Genomic DNA, 15,340 nt, shown 5'->3' with positions numbered 1-15,340 from the left:
AAGCCCCCCAAATTCCAAAGGGGAAAATGCAACAGTTTTCAAGGACAAACTCCTCTCTGGTCTACATCACTACTGCAAAGGGAAAAAAGAGGCAGGCTGGCCAATCTCCTCTGGCTCTGGAGTTGGCTCCAGCTTTGCAGGCTCTCCATGAGTGCTCCTCCAGAGAGAAAAACGAGGGAAGAAAATTCTAGGACAAAGAGAGGCTTTAGAGCCCACCCCACCGGAACAGATGAGACTCTCATGGAGACACAGTCACGAACCAAGTCTGGGAGCCCAGCTGACAACATACAGTTTTCTCCTCTCTCCTGGGTTCTCTCCACCAGGCCCCATTCCACCTCACTTCCACCAGGGCTTGACACACAGATGCTAGCTACTGGAGCTGCGTAGGACCGCAGGCTCCTGGAGCTGGTGCTAAAGACTGGAGGCAGCGAGTGGGAGAGGCCTGAATTCTCCAATCTCTCTCTGTCCTCTCCAAATGAAAGGGTGCATTCTTGGTGTTGCTGAAAGGTCATGTCAGTGCCCATGGGCTATCGAGCTGAAAAGACTTTAAAAAGGCAGTGTTCTCTAGAGTGGATGGGTCAGTTGGGACAAGGTGGGAGGCATGAAAATGAAAGGGAGGCTGTGTACCTGGACAGCTCTACACAGGGGCCTCTAGCCACAGGGCTGGCAGCATCAGGTAGCAGGCAAAGCACTCTGTGTGTACTTGCTCTTTCAAAACCTATCACACAGATCTCTTGGAGACAGATGGTGGTATCCTTACTTAGGGTGAGCCAACAGACTTGGAGACTCAGTAACTTGCCCAGGGCCACAGAGCTTTTATTTCAGAAAATCAGGACATCAGGCTGCCTGGGTGGCTCAGTCAGCTGGGCGACTGCCTTCAGCTCAGGTCATGATCCCGGGGTCCTGGGATCAAACCCCATGTCAGGCTCCATGCTCAGCGGGGAGCCTGCTTCTCCCTCTCCCTCTGCCTGCTACTCTGCCTGTTTGTGTTCTCTGTCTGTCATATAAATAAGTAAAATTTCTTCAAAAAAAAAGAAAGAAAGAAAGAAAGAAAGAAATTCAGGATGTGATGCAGCTTTATCCAACTCCAATACGACTTTTCAATACCACAGCTCGTTAACTTGCAGAGCTGTTCCCTATATACCTGTGAACTCTGGGAAAGACAGAGCTCCAGTGTATCTTCCCAGCAGAAACCTGACCTAAGACAAGGCCTCCTTTCATGACTGTACTCTGACAAAACAAAAGCTCCAGCTGCCCCTTAATCCACCTTGGCCTTGATACACTCCAGTTGTGTCACCTCTCCCAGCTTCCCTGTCACCCCACAGAGTCCTCTGTCATGCAATACTGGGGCAATCTTGCCTTCAACTCTGCCTCATCCTTTGGTCCTTAGCAGCCCACATGTGAGGACTTGCCTGCTGTTTATGCTCTCTGCATCACAGCACTTCTGCTCCTATGTCTAATGTCCCTCACCACCAAGATCAGACCCAAGACTGTCGTTAGCTGCCAGCAAATACTCCTGGCCTGAGAACAGAGCAGCTATATCTCTCGAAGGCACCAGGGGAAAGGGCCATCAGAACCCCCCAGAGCTCCATGTTCATGATGCTGGGCAGCCTCCCGATACCAGTGGTCTCACAGACACTGAGTCTCCTGCTGGCATTTTCTATAGAATGTCCCCAGGTCAGAGACTACTTTGACTTACAGGAAAGATACCCTTTTCCCAGTATCTGACTTATGAGACATGTAGATCTGGGAAGGGCATTCTATGTAGAATGGATCAATGACTATGAAGAAGAAAAGTGGTTGCCACCAATCACATAGAAAATTCTGACTCCAAGCTTTCATGGTCACAATGCAGGCGAAGTGGGTTTGAGAGGGTAGAATCCTGAGATATTTGCACATTGTTCCAGGGGTTTCTGACCCTCTTATGTGTAGTTCGGGACCCTTGGTATTGAGGGAAAAAAAGGATTCTGAGTCCCACACTTTCTTTAAACACCTAGAGGAAGCCATAGTCCTGGAAGTTGACACACGCTATGAGCTCACAGGCAGTCCAGAATTTAAAGGGGAACACAGGGAGGTAAGTTCAGAAGCAGTTTCAAAGATATGTGTGAACAAGTCACATTCAAATCCTGACAGAAGAAAGCAGCCATAGTAAATATCAAATGATATACTCCTTCCAGTGATGAAGAAAGTTACAATACTGAACAGGAAATGAATGAGGGCCAAGACTGCTTCCTTGCCAAAAACAAGCTAAGCAGCTAGCTCGGTTCCCCTCAGTCACTTGTGCAGGCCTCACTCACAGCTTGGCTACTACACTCACCTCCCTTATCCAGCTCCATGTTGTAAGAGACCAAGAAGTAAGAACAGTAGGTTCCACAGTGGAAGGAGCACATGTTTCTCACCTTTTCTTCCAAAGCAAAGGGCAGAGACCCAACCGGGAGGCGGTGACATCTCCATCCAAGTCCAACCATTCCAAAGAGCCACTGCCACCGAGAGCCTCTCCGACCTGGGAACAAGGAAGAAAGCGGTGAGGCTGCTCTCACCACCCCCAACTCAAGAGAATGAGACAAAGCTCAACCTTGTCCCTCAAAAAGGAGAAGCAGGGAGGCTGGCAGCCAACTTGAAATCGCAGCACACTCACCTGCCTTCTCTGCCGCAGGACAGCGGCTTCTGCAGGGTGGTTGAATCGGAACTTCTGTGCTTTCCCCAGGGTTATGACTGCTCCTGTGACAGAGACAGGTAAGAATTAACCAACAGCTCACATTCTGAGTGTGTATTACAAGTAGGGCGCTCTTCGGGAAGACAAAATCCTGCCCTCAACAAGTGGATAACTTAGGTCTGAGTCAGTTAGAGTCACTGGATATTGCACAGCATACGTACTGAATTAACAAAATGAAGAGGAAGAGTTCTGCTACTCCAACGGAAAGCAAAATGAGTTCCTGGTGGAATAGTGAGGGAATGCTTAACATTAGATTAACAACAGTAGCAATAGTAATAGAGTAACAATAGTAGTAATAGTAATAATGATAATGAGAATTCACTGGGTGCCAAGAACACTGTGAAGAACATCACATGAACTAGCTCATTCCATCCTCACAATAATCCTCTTACAGCTGTTTTACAGATGAGCAAACTGAGGTTCCAAAACTTTCCCAAGGACACAGTTACAAATTTCAGACAGTCCTTCTCCTCCCTGACAGCCTGGAATTCAGGCTTCTTTGTTTATGGGAAGACGATGGTATTAGGAAACCTTCACATCTCTGAGCGCAGAGGCTGGTTTTCCCGTCTTTAAAGTCTGCTTCCCTGGGCTCTCTGGGTTTGGCCCATGAAAACGGTGGGAGTCCATCCCTCATCCTGGCATAAATAGAGTTATAAGCAGTTTTACCTTGGGTTAAACGACAGGAGGCAGTGACCTCCCGGCCATTGACTGTGCAGCGGGCCCCCCGGGCAGGTCGCAGAATGACTACCCCACAGGCACTGGTGATAGTGCAGTGGTCTCTCTCAATCCATTGCCCCTGTAGGACTATACAAGAGATGGGGGTCAATGGGGTGGGAGACAACCCAGGGAAACACCCCTTCTATGAAATCAGAATCGACACCTGGAAGATCTTACATTATGGTAAGAGAGGAAGAGCCACCACCTGAAACCACCCAGACCTGGATCCTCCCACCACGTGGGTCTCCTCCTATCATGTCCCTGACCCACAACCACAACACTGAAGCAAAACAGGAACAGCCCCTTGATCTTCAAAGATTCCTCCTCTCAGGTTCCTCTAAAGAGACAGTTCAGGCATGAGTCATGAGTACCTGCCACAGAGTCAGACCCAAATGTTCTATCACTTACCAATGTCCTGTTCCTGGTCTGAGTCAATCCTTCCTATTTTTGTTGTCCCCTCCTAAAGGAAAAAAACAAATCTTTTTAAACAAGAATCAAAAGGGACACAGCCTGCCCCCAAAGCAGAGTCCACTTGTTGGAGTGTTATCACTGTCTTCCCATACCACTCTGGCATTTTCCACACCAGTTCTCAACTTTGGTCCAGGCTGTTCTGACTGCTCTGCCCACTCACTGCAGCCCAGGAAGCCTCTGAGAAGGCAGTGGGGGGGGGGGGGGTATAAAAAAGCAGCACCAGTTCTTTGCAAAGTCAACAAGTATTGGCAAACTCCCTTCTGTCCCATAGCCTTAGGGAATAGCCATGACCGTTGGTCAGAGATTCTCTAGTCTGAGGAAGTGGGCACACAGGCAGAACTCTCCTCCAGGGACTAAGGTTGGTGTGGTTTAAGTTTAGTACATTTAATCTCAAAGAGGCACATGTTCTATGAAGATGTATGGAAGCACAGGATCTTTACCTTCTTGGTCGACAGATGAAGTTCAACAGACACCAGATTCTAAGAAGGGTAAAACACAAATAGGAGAAAAGCGTATCTAGAATCAAAAAGGACTGGAAGAGTATACGAGAGGAAGGGAAACTGGAGTTAGCATAAAGGAATCACTGGGTTAGTAGAAAACAGGCCTTCTGGCGCGTGGATTATGGCAATTCTTTTAAGAATACATGCCTCTGTTTGTGGAAGGCAACAACATGACAAATGCTGAGTTTAGATACATGTTTATCATGTACTGAATAACCAGTCACTATGTCCCAGGCATTGCGCTGAATGCTTTATAGACATCTCTTATTTAATCCTGAAACAACCTAAAATAGTTATTATCCCCCTTTTTATATATGAAGAATCTGAAGCTGATGGGGAAAGTTGCCTATGGAACCCATATACTAAATAGGAGAGCCATGGCTAGAATTGATGTTTCTCTGGGCCTGAGCCCATGTTTGCCTATCCTCACCGCACCACCACCTCCCTGGTAGCTGATGTTTTTGAAGTGACCAGAGAGTTCCCCACTAGGTTTCACCATTAGTAGTCAGAAATGGGCGGTCCCTGCAGCTCCCCCAAAATAGCTGGTGTAAAGGCAGTTTCCTCGAAGAAATGAACGAGACTATGACCTTACTGGGCTTGCACACGCAGACAATCAGAGCCCCACCTTTTCTGCTCAGCCACTGAGGACCACACAATCAAATGGACGTTGGCCCCTACAAACACTATGAAACAAAACTGAGGAAAAGGGGTTAAGACCCCTCCTACCAGTTTCTGGTCAGCCCTGATGATGAAATGCATTCCTTACAAAAAGATAAGGTCACAGCCTATCACAACTCCTACATCTACAGGGCAGAAACCATCACAAATCCCAACGGCATTCTCATTTTACAAGGACTTAGTTGATGTCTGTGCTTGCTGCCCCCTCTGCTCATTTATGTAGGAAGAATTAATGGCACAGGGCAGTTATGAGAATGAAGTCCAGGATACCACTAACCTGTGCTCTACCCACCCTTCCCTCTGTCCTCTTCCCACCCAAGGTACTTGGGAAGTACCCAAGGTGACCAAAGGGAAAAGAGCTTCCTGAGCATTGCTAGGGATTAGTTCCATGTCTTTAACCAAGACAGCAATGCAAACACACAGAGAATCTTGAGCAATTACTGCTATACCATTGCCCAAACCAGGATCTAAACAAACAAAAAGAGAGAAACTGGGTACATAAAATGCAGAAATGCCAGGATTAGAACTGGACTGAACCCTCACCCTTCAGGTTCACTGGAAATGCATCAAGGAGGGGTCACCACCACCAGCGCACACAGACTCTGCAATGAAAACCAGCACTCCTACATTCGGAGGAGGCCTGCACCCATCTCTCGCCTGATTCAATCTCAGTCCTGTCCTTTAACCCTCTGATGCCACCCTGAGCTCTACCACTTGAATTCTAGTTTCATCTGCTGGCTCCACATCCAACCAATACAGCAGATCAGTTCTACTCAAATAGTAACCATTTTAATCCACCTGGTCTTTTCCTAACCTCCAACTTATCCCCTTGGTTCTGCTTAATAGAAGAATTGATAGCCTTTGGTATTTAGATCTGTTTTTTAGGTAACAGCCACTTCTGCCTGAGGCATTTTCACTGAGCTAATTTACATTCACCGTGTTGAAAATGAGCTACTTTAATTTTTTGAGAGGCTTGGTCCCTGATATGGACCCTGAGGGCTCATCCTAAAATGAGCTCTCTTAACATCTCACTACCAGATATACTACAGCGTTAGGAGCCTGAGTTCTCCAGGGGTAAGAGCAGCATTATGTATCTCCCATAAACTCTGTTCCTTTCAATTGGCAGCTGGGAGCAATTCGGAGATTGAAGATTCGATTTGCAGTGAGCACAGGGATTTTGGCCACATAAAGTATGTTCTGCCAATCACAGGGATTGTCCTTCTACGGAGACACAAACATTTTGATAAGGACAGGATATGATGTACCTACCACTGGGGACTGACTCTCAAAATGCTTCATTTAGAAATGGTGACCTGCCTCTCTGTGACAAAGAACCAGGTGATCCAGGCCTTGGAAGGCAGGAGCTTCCTCCCCTTGTTCCAAATGGCTGGTGGTGTGCCCTCCCTCACCGTGCTGGCCCACCAGCTCTTTGGGCTCTCCCTCATGCTTTCTTTAAGCTTTCTGCATCTACTTTCATTCTCCTCTCTTCTTTCCCTGGTAAACCTAGTAACGGAGAAGCAGGAGGTACACTTTTTGTTGACTTGAGAGTTGAGAAGTGGGGAGGTGTTAGAAGGAAACTGTTTTAGATCTTGATTCCCCCTGTAGCCTCTGAAAGCTGTCTGTGAGCAGAGCTCTGGAGTGCCCATGGGATTTCGAGGTTAGGATTTCACTTCCATTCCTGCACTCTTGTGCTTCGGGAAGCCAGAAAAGGAATATAAGCAGCATCTTTCTTACTTTAAAATGAGGAGATTAAATCACAGAGAATCAAAGTAAGTTATATAACAGCAGCAGTGGCAGCCACAGAAAAACAAATAATTATTCTGATTTCCAATCTTCTGCTCTAATTATACAAAAGCAAATGAATCATAATTGGTTGGCTAGCCCAGTTTCCTGAGGGCAAACCTGAAGGCAGCTTTGTGGCAACTGGCTCAATTCACAGATGTGTAGCTGCTGCCCTTGACTTCTCCCTTTTTGACCTCTGGGACCAGTGGCTCAGGAAAAGAGGGAATGCACCAGCCTGCTCACCTTAAGGTGATAGAGCACGACACCTGTGCTGAGTACGTCGTCTTCCAAGGCCATTAGATGGGGCAGGCTGGAGTCAATGACCACACCAGCCCTCCTCCTGTTGATGTCCACTCTGTAATGTTCCATAAGGGCCTTCCACTCGTTCCACTTCTGGGTCCAGTCTTTAGTCAGCTGGTCTATCTGCAGAGATGGAGGAGGTGGTTTTAGGCACCACCCCGCCCATGGAGCAGACTTAAGGTCAGAAACCATCCTGGCTTGATTCCTCGTGGCATTCCTTCCTCACTTTTCCTCACTGTTACAATTCAAAGCTCCACAGAGGCCATTGCACCTCCTCTGTGAGCTGTTTTCTAACATTTCTCCAATATGCAAGTGTTACTTTTATAAATAGAAACTCCCTCAGTAAATGTTATTTTTAAAGTTTTCTGCAACAAGCATGTATTGTTTCTATAACTTGACAAAAATGCCATAAATTTTTTTTATTAATTGAGATGTTAGTTATATGTTTATAATTTCCCTTTCCCTATTCCTCTTCTGTGTGATTCATACTGTGAGATCAAGTTCTACATCAGGCTCCATAGTGGGTGTGGAGCCTGCTTAAGAGTCTCTCTCTCCCTCTGCTTCTATCCACTCCCTTAAAAAAATAGATGATAGAGATAGACAGATAGATAGGTAGATATATACAGCAAGTTACAGGCCTTAAGATAAGGCCACCTGGGGAACATGAATGAACAATGTTGAACATAAGGTGCTTTTCTCTTCTTTTGGTGGAAATGGTGGAAATGGATGCCCAGGCAGGAGAGTTATCCTGGGAATGGAAGAACTGAGGAAGCAAGAAAAGGACCTGAAAGACAAGTACTTCTCTCGTAAAAGGGATACTTGAGAAAAAACAAAGTATGTCAAGTTTAGGTACAAGTGTTTTACATACCTCAGAAATGTTATTTTTAATGTTATACTCACTGAGTTGAAGTTTGCAAAGAATGAGACTACAGGGTACCCATGAAGGGCTGAGTTGGATGAAGACCTGGCAGAGGTGAGCAGCAACACACTCTGGCTTACAGTTTAGCCTGCCTGCTCAGCTACCTGGAGGTACCACTGAACACACCTCCCCTTCTGGCTGGCTTTCATCACCTACCTCCCTTACTGCCTAAGGTCAAAGGCCAGCAAGTGGCAGATTCAAACCCAGATCTGCCAGAATGTATAATGTAAAACTGCTAATGAGCTTGGAATGATTTTGACTCTGTACTTCATCTTTTATATATACAGGAGTGATATTTTCCTTTTTCTTTCTTTTTTTTAAATTTATTTTTTCAGTGTTCCAGGATTCATTGTTTATGTACCACACTCAGTGCTCCATACAATACATGCCCTCCTTAATGCCCATCACCAGGTTCATCCATCCCCCCAACCCCCTCCCTTCCAAAACCCTGTTTGTTTTTTCTGAACCAAAAATCAGAATGTATATTTAAGCATTGAATTTTTGAGAAATGTCTGGATATGTGATGTAGTCCTAACATTTAGTTTGGGTAACAAAATACTGACATATCCAGGATACTTTATAATGTATAATGATGGTGCAATAGAATACTGGGAATTGGGACATTTGGGTTGTGGTATCTAAATGTAACCTGTCACCAAATAATGCCTGCCACTTCTTCCTTGTAAGTGCCTCCAGAAATCACCATTTAATCTAACCTTCCTAGATGTCTTGTCCTCACCTTCATGGAGTCACAAAATTAGTCTCTTTCCTAGTTGATCTCTGTGCTTCCAATTCATCCTACACACAACTGTCATATTAATTTCCCAAGATATACCTTTATTATGTCACTAACCTGGTTCAAGAAGCCATGATTAATACTGTGAATGTCAAGTTCAAACCTCCTAAACTGGCCCTAACCTCACCTCTACCACTCTCTGCCATGAATATATATTCTCATCCACTCGGTCTTCCTCACACTGTGGGCTTCCACATGGCTGCCCACATCAGTTCATTCTTTCAGTTCCATGGTCTTGCTAAGATTATCCCACCTTCATCCCAAATGCCTAACCCTTTCTTCCTATCTAACACACTCTACCAATCTTTCAAGATCTAGTTCAAGTTCTCTAGCCTTCAGCCACATCACTGTGATGCTGATCCTGAAAATTCCAAGCCATAATGATTTCTTCCTTCCTTAAGCTCTTTTTATATAACACATGTAGTTCATTACATTTAACCATTCTCTAAATGTGTTTCCAAATAGAGTTCCAAATAGAACTTCTTTTTCTCTCTTGAAGCATCATGCTGAACACCTATTTGGTGCTCAGTGAACACATGTCAGTCAGTTCATTTACTGACTGGAAAATAATTTTTTTCCTAGGCTACTGTCCCTATCCAAAGGAAGTTATCATGAACCCCTAAGAGAACAAAACAAAGAAAGCCAGTTACCAGCCCCTAAGGTAAACTCACTCTCCACTCAAAGCTCAGTGAATACCAAAACTGTCTCTAAATTAGATAGAACCTCTCTGTCCTCACAAGGGAGCAGCCATGACTCAGGAATAATGGAGGGAAAGGAGATCTACTACCAAGGTGATGCAAAGCATAATTCAGTCCATCCAATTCACCCACCTTCAATTCATTCTGGAGAACCAACTCCTTCAGATTCTCATCCTTTTCCTCATTCGATGGACAGTAGTTTCTCTGCATAAAGAGAGAGATGTGCGATGTGGGTCTCATCCTTATTCTTATGAAGGAAGATAGGGGTAGATAAAGACTTTATCATTAAAATCAGAAACAAATCAGAAACTAAAATACTGGGGATCATATTAGTACAAAGAAAAAAAATTCAAAGAAATTTTTCTGGAGGGCCCCATTCCCTGAATCCACCTACACACAGAAGGAGGGCCATTTAGGCAAATGCCCTTTGGAAAACAAAGATGATATAGTGGGGATGCCCACCCCATCTGAAACTACTCATGTCTTGTCTTTGTTCCTGCCTCTGTTCTACAAGTGTACCTTAATTGAAAACATGGAATGCAGCAGGGCTCAGATTTTATGCAGAAGAAAAGCAGGTTTGGGGGAACAGAAAAGTTCTAAGTGCCAGAATACCAGTTCGAAGCTCAGCAGCATGGCTTTGAGTCTTCCAATCTCTTCCCTGAGTTCTCTGATCAGTTTTATATTTGCATCCTGAAACACAAAGAACTTGGTTTCACAAAGACTGATATCAGGCCCCCAAAAGCTCTAAGATGCTACACAGAAATAGTTTGGAAAAAGTGGTTTATTACTTTGGAGTAACTTCTGAGGCAGTCTTCTCAAAGTATGGTCCCAGAACCACATCACCTCCATCTACGAACTTGTTAGAAATGCAAATTCTGCACCCGCAATGTACTTAACCAGAAAATCTTGAGGGCTCGGGCCTACCTGTGGTGTAACCAACCCTCCAGGAGGTGAGCAGGAGGGTGACAGGTAACACCAGTGCCAGCGCACGTGTGGGTAGTAGATGTTCATCTTCCTGCAGTGCAACCACATTTAGTACCTACCTAATCACATGGCCCTTTAGAACAGTCCACAGACAAGCTATATAGGCTTGGCCACCAGTTTGTGATCCCTTCCCTGAAACTCTTTGCTGAAATTGCAAAGCACATAAGGAATTTTTTAAAGTTTCTCACTATTACTCAACTTTTCAAAATGAGTGAGTTCCTTATATGCCCCTTTTAGACTGAAACAGAGAACTCACTGCAGTTTGCACAGAAATAAATAAAATACAACCATGCATCCATGTAAACTCAAAATAAAAGCAGAAAACACAAAAAATTTTAAGTGATCTCCCTTAGGGTGGCAGTGGTACACCAGAGATCTTAAAAGGAATGGTCTCAAAGAAATATCTAAAATAATTTTAAAAGGTAACTGAATGAAGTCAGTAGAGATATGAGAGAAGGGTATGACACCGAAAGAAAGAATTCCACTCTGTCTTCATTTGGCAAGGTCAGGCAAGTTGGGGTGAGGGTGAAGGGAGAGAAAAAAAAGAAAGAAAGAAGGAAGACAAGAGGAGGGAAGGAAGGGAGGAAGGAAAGAAAAGAGAGAGAGAGAGAGAGAGAGAGGAAGGAAGGAAGAAATTAATTTTAAAAATGAGAGACTAAAAGAAGTTAGTGTAAATGATACCAGACCAAGACTTCAAATGAAGGTCTCACCTCATTTACCCGTGGCTTGTTGATGATGTGTTTGGCATTGGATGCATATCTCAGGGTGCTCATGGTCTCACTGTAGCAAGTGTGAGCAGGAGACACAGCTGAGGTAGAAGGAGAAAGTTAGAAACCACGCCAAGCCCTTCCAACCCAGCCTGTAACCACATGCCTTACTGCTACCGTCCATGCTATATCATGAGACCCTTAATGAAAGGGGTGGTCACAGCCCTTTCTCTGAGGCAGAGTACTAGTCCCAACAAGATCTAGCATCCCACTCACTAGCAACCATGATAGTTTTGGAGTTGCCCCCAAGACTGTCCTTCAGCAGCCAGGTCAACACGGAGTCCCGGTACGGGATGTAAGACTGCCTCCGGGAGGACCCCACTCCACTGCTGGTCCCAGACAGAGAGCTAGGAATCCCACTGTCACCACCATCACTGGCTGCACTGTTGAGGCTCTGGCAGCTGCTGAATGCTTGAGAATTCTGGGCTTTAAAGACAACAAAATAATAAAAGTGGAAGAAGAAAGGAATTGTGAAACACGTGCATTAAAACAATGGCCGAAGAACACAAATTTAAGTATCACACTTTGTAATCCCTCTCTGCATGACAGAATAGTACAAATTTCAATCCTGAATTAGCCTTTGGACTCAGAACACAGACTGTGACCCACATGATTTTTCAGTCTTCCTTCTTGAAATGAGAGGGTTGGGATGATGACCACACAGGGGTCTCAAGTGCAGACAAAAGAATATCCATTTTTATGGCCTCGGTCAGGAGGTAACTTTATAAAAAGAACCTTGTAAATGTCTACCCCCATTTTCATAAAATGAAAATATGTGAGCTATTTTCCAGAGTCTCCCTCCCACTCTGATAATCATCTATCAGCAAAATACCTAAGGTGGAGATGACAATTCCCAGAGTCACAAGAGACTTGTTGATATTGGCTCCTTCAGTAATGCGGTCCTTACAGTAACTGGGATCTGCTCTTTCACTGAAACAGTCAATGAAAAAAAAATAAAAGCAAAGAAGACACTGTCCTTGAAATGCTGTTGAAAGACACTATCCAGGGGCGCCTGGGTGGCTCAGTGGTTGAGCCGCTGCCTTCGGCTCAGGTCATGATCTCAGGGTCCTGGGATCGAGTCCCGCATCGGGCTCTCTGCTCAGCAGGGAGCCTGCTTCCTCCTCTCTCTCTCTCTGCCTGCCTCTCTGCCTACTTGTGATTTCTCTCTGTCAAATAAATAAATAAAATCTTAAAAAAAAAAAAAAAAAAAAAAGACACTATCCATTATGCTGTACATTATATTAAAAGCCCACATGATAAATACTTTTTAGAATTCACTACCAGGAAAAGTATTACCATCTTGTAATAAACTGGCATTTCCTCCACTTCTTGGGCAATGGAAATCAAATAGTTCATTATCTTTTTTTAATTTTGGATGCCAGAGCACTTTTAGCTAACTGTAATGCTCATTTACAGTAATGATATTAGCATCAATATACCCAACCTTTGTTTTAATTTCACCTATTAATGGCCTTATGGTATCTGTGTCATTATCTGTCAACGGTCTTAAATTCCTTTTTTAAGTCAATGGGAAATATTAAAAAGTCATACTTCCAGGAGTCTGACACAGTTTCTTCCAGACAGCCCTTCATTTTTCCCCCCAAAATGCCAGAGTTGCAGCTGACAGAGACAATACTTCATTTTTAAGGGAATGATGTACCGTATTAATAATTTAGTAGTTTTAAAATAAGAAAATTTGCTCTATCTCATCTCACACTTTTTTTGTGACATCTCCAAGACTTTCTTCTTTCTGGATATACATGTGACTACAATTTATGCTTTCTTCTAATACTTAGAAGATCATATCTTCTCCTCAATGAAACAGTATTTTAAAAGCTTTCTTTCTTTTTTTTTTTTCCAGTAACATACCGGCACACAATCAATATTAAGACAGAGAAAAAAAAGTGTATTAACTCAGTTACTTCCATTTAGAGCAGTGTTTTTTTGATCTTGGCTATACACTGGAATCACCTGGGGAGCTTCAAAAATCACTGATCTCTGCACTGCCTCTGACCTCACTATTAACACAAGTTATTTGATCAGAGGTGAAACTAAGGCAGAGAATTTTTAAAGGCCCAGGTGATTTTAATAGGCAGCTAAGATTTAGAACCCTTGATATAGATTTTTTTTTTTAGCCCCTGGAAAACTATAATTTCTTAAAATAGCATTAAAAATTTTTTCTTTTGTCATTTTCTCAGGATGATTGAAATGTGAAAAAGGATGGAACAAGTTTATTCCTTGTAAAACGGGCAAGAACAAGGTCATTGCCAAGGGATTAATTCCCCTTGGCTTTGAAATCCTAATTACCTGCCTGCTAGGTCCACAAGGTTGATCTTGCTAGCAATTTCAGAGGGGAGGTTGTTCTCCAGGATTGCCTAAGGGAGAAAACACATTTAAAGTTTGTCATTTGGAAGACAGTGTTTTGGGTTTTTTTCCCCCCTTAGAAGCCCTCCTAAACAAGGTGATATTCTGGACTTTTAGCCAAATCACTCAAGAAATCTGTATTTGAATGTGCCCTGAACCAGATGAGCTCTCAAAGTCTGATAACTCAATGAGTAAGCCCTGAGTTCTTATTTCATTAAAAATATGAGCAGGACTTCCACACAGTAAATCCCCACAAAGTCTTATGAGCACAATTTTCAGAGGTACCAGAAATTTTAATGCGATTTAGCAGGTAAATGCTCAACTCCCCTCTTGGGGGCTGACTCTCATCAGTAGAGATCCACAGTAGGTGTGGGGCCCCTCTCAGGGTTTGCCTCTCCTTAACTGGAGTCACAGCATGTTAACTCACCAGGGCAAGCACTCTACCTATGCTCTCTACTCAGGGGGCACCCAGCCCTCAAGAGCAAAACTATTTTTCCTTTTTTTAAAAGAAATTAAGTGTGGGGTTTTGTTGTTCCATTTTATTGTGCATCCATCACCAAAATCCAGTTTTAAAACATTTCCAACAATCCCCTAAATTCCCTCAAGTCAATTTGCAATCAAGCTCCACTCCCATCCCTATGCCTAGGCAACCACTCATCAACTTTCTATATAAAATGTGTCTTCTCAGGATATCTCATACAAATGGAATTACACAAGGTCTAGCTTCTTTCACTACTTAATTATTTTGAGATTTATCCACAGTGTCGCGTGTATCAAGAATTCACTCCTTTTTTAACACTGAATTGTATTCCACTGTATGAATATACCAGGTTTATTTATCCATTCACCTCTTCATGGACATTTGGGTTATTTCCAGCTTTGAGCAATTACAAATAAAGCTGCCACGAATATTTGAGTACAAGTCTCTATATGGACATACCATTTCTTTTCTCTTGGGGAAAAATAGCTAGGTGTGGTTTTAGATTATAAGGTAGATATATGTTTAAATTGTTAAATTCTCTTCCAAAGTTGTATCACTTTACATTCCAACTGGTAATATAGTGGATGAGAACTCCAGCTCCTATATGTCAGGTCACAAATTAGTATAATCCTCTTTTCAATTCTAGCTGTTTTAAAAAGCAGATAGTGGTATCTCATTTAAATTGCACTCCCTTAATGTTTAGTGATTTATGCATCTTTTCAAGTGCTTAATTGCCATCTGTATATTTTCTTAAGTGTTGATTTAAAACTTTTGTCCACTGTTTTGAGTTGCTTTCTTACTATTGATATAGTTCTATATATATTGTGGATACAATTCCTTTATCAGATGTTTTACATATACATTTTCCCTATCTGTGATTTTTCTTTTTGTTCTCTTAATAACGTCTTTCAAATAAAAGTTTTAAATTTGGATCAATGGTAAATTTCAATTTGTTCTTTTGTTCAGTTTGTATTTTTAGTGCCACATCAGAAAAACCTTTGCCTAATCCAATATCACAAAGATTCTCCCAAGTTATCTTCAAGTTTAATAGTTTCAGGCCTTACATTTATGTCTATGATCTAGTTGGGAGTTAATTTTTAGATAAAGTCAAGGTATGGATCAAAGTTGTTCTATTTGGGGAAGGGGTTTGTTTTTACTTTTAACATA

General features: G+C 43.1%; 1 protein-coding gene across 6 annotated transcripts in view; it reads right to left on the bottom strand.

Moving 5' to 3' along the window:
- STARD9 (StAR related lipid transfer domain containing 9) overlaps positions 1-15,340 on the bottom strand; it is a 123,861-nt gene that overhangs the window by 37,942 nt on the left and 70,579 nt on the right. For 5 of the 6 annotated variants that reach the window (XR_009355527.1, XM_059181293.1, XM_059181297.1 and 2 more), the window contains 12 exons: positions 13,636-13,703; positions 12,161-12,258; positions 11,545-11,754; positions 11,272-11,369; positions 10,190-10,267; positions 9,710-9,781; positions 7,108-7,287; positions 4,345-4,383; positions 3,842-3,893; positions 3,383-3,520; positions 2,639-2,721; positions 2,400-2,503 (listed from right to left, as the gene is read on the bottom strand). Coding sequence is in view for 5 of the 6 variants with exons in the window: in XM_059181293.1 (XP_059037276.1) it covers positions 2,400-2,503; positions 2,639-2,721; positions 3,383-3,520; positions 3,842-3,893; positions 4,345-4,383; positions 7,108-7,287; positions 9,710-9,781; positions 10,190-10,267; positions 11,272-11,369; positions 11,545-11,754; positions 12,161-12,258; positions 13,636-13,703 (1,220 nt within the window). In the remaining variant the exon portion in view is untranslated. The remainder of the gene's footprint in view (positions 1-2,399; positions 2,504-2,638; positions 2,722-3,382; positions 3,521-3,841; positions 3,894-4,344; positions 4,384-7,107; positions 7,288-9,709; positions 9,782-10,189; positions 10,268-11,271; positions 11,370-11,544; positions 11,755-12,160; positions 12,259-13,635; positions 13,704-15,340) is intronic. The other variant, XM_059181294.1, reaches the window with a different exon arrangement.

Source organism: Mustela lutreola, chromosome 7 (assembly GCF_030435805.1).
Source record: "Mustela lutreola isolate mMusLut2 chromosome 7, mMusLut2.pri, whole genome shotgun sequence".
Classification (NCBI taxonomy): domain Eukaryota; kingdom Metazoa; phylum Chordata; class Mammalia; order Carnivora; family Mustelidae; genus Mustela; species Mustela lutreola.
Note: the sequence above shows the minus strand (reverse complement) of the source record. Positions and strands in the feature narration are given on the sequence as shown.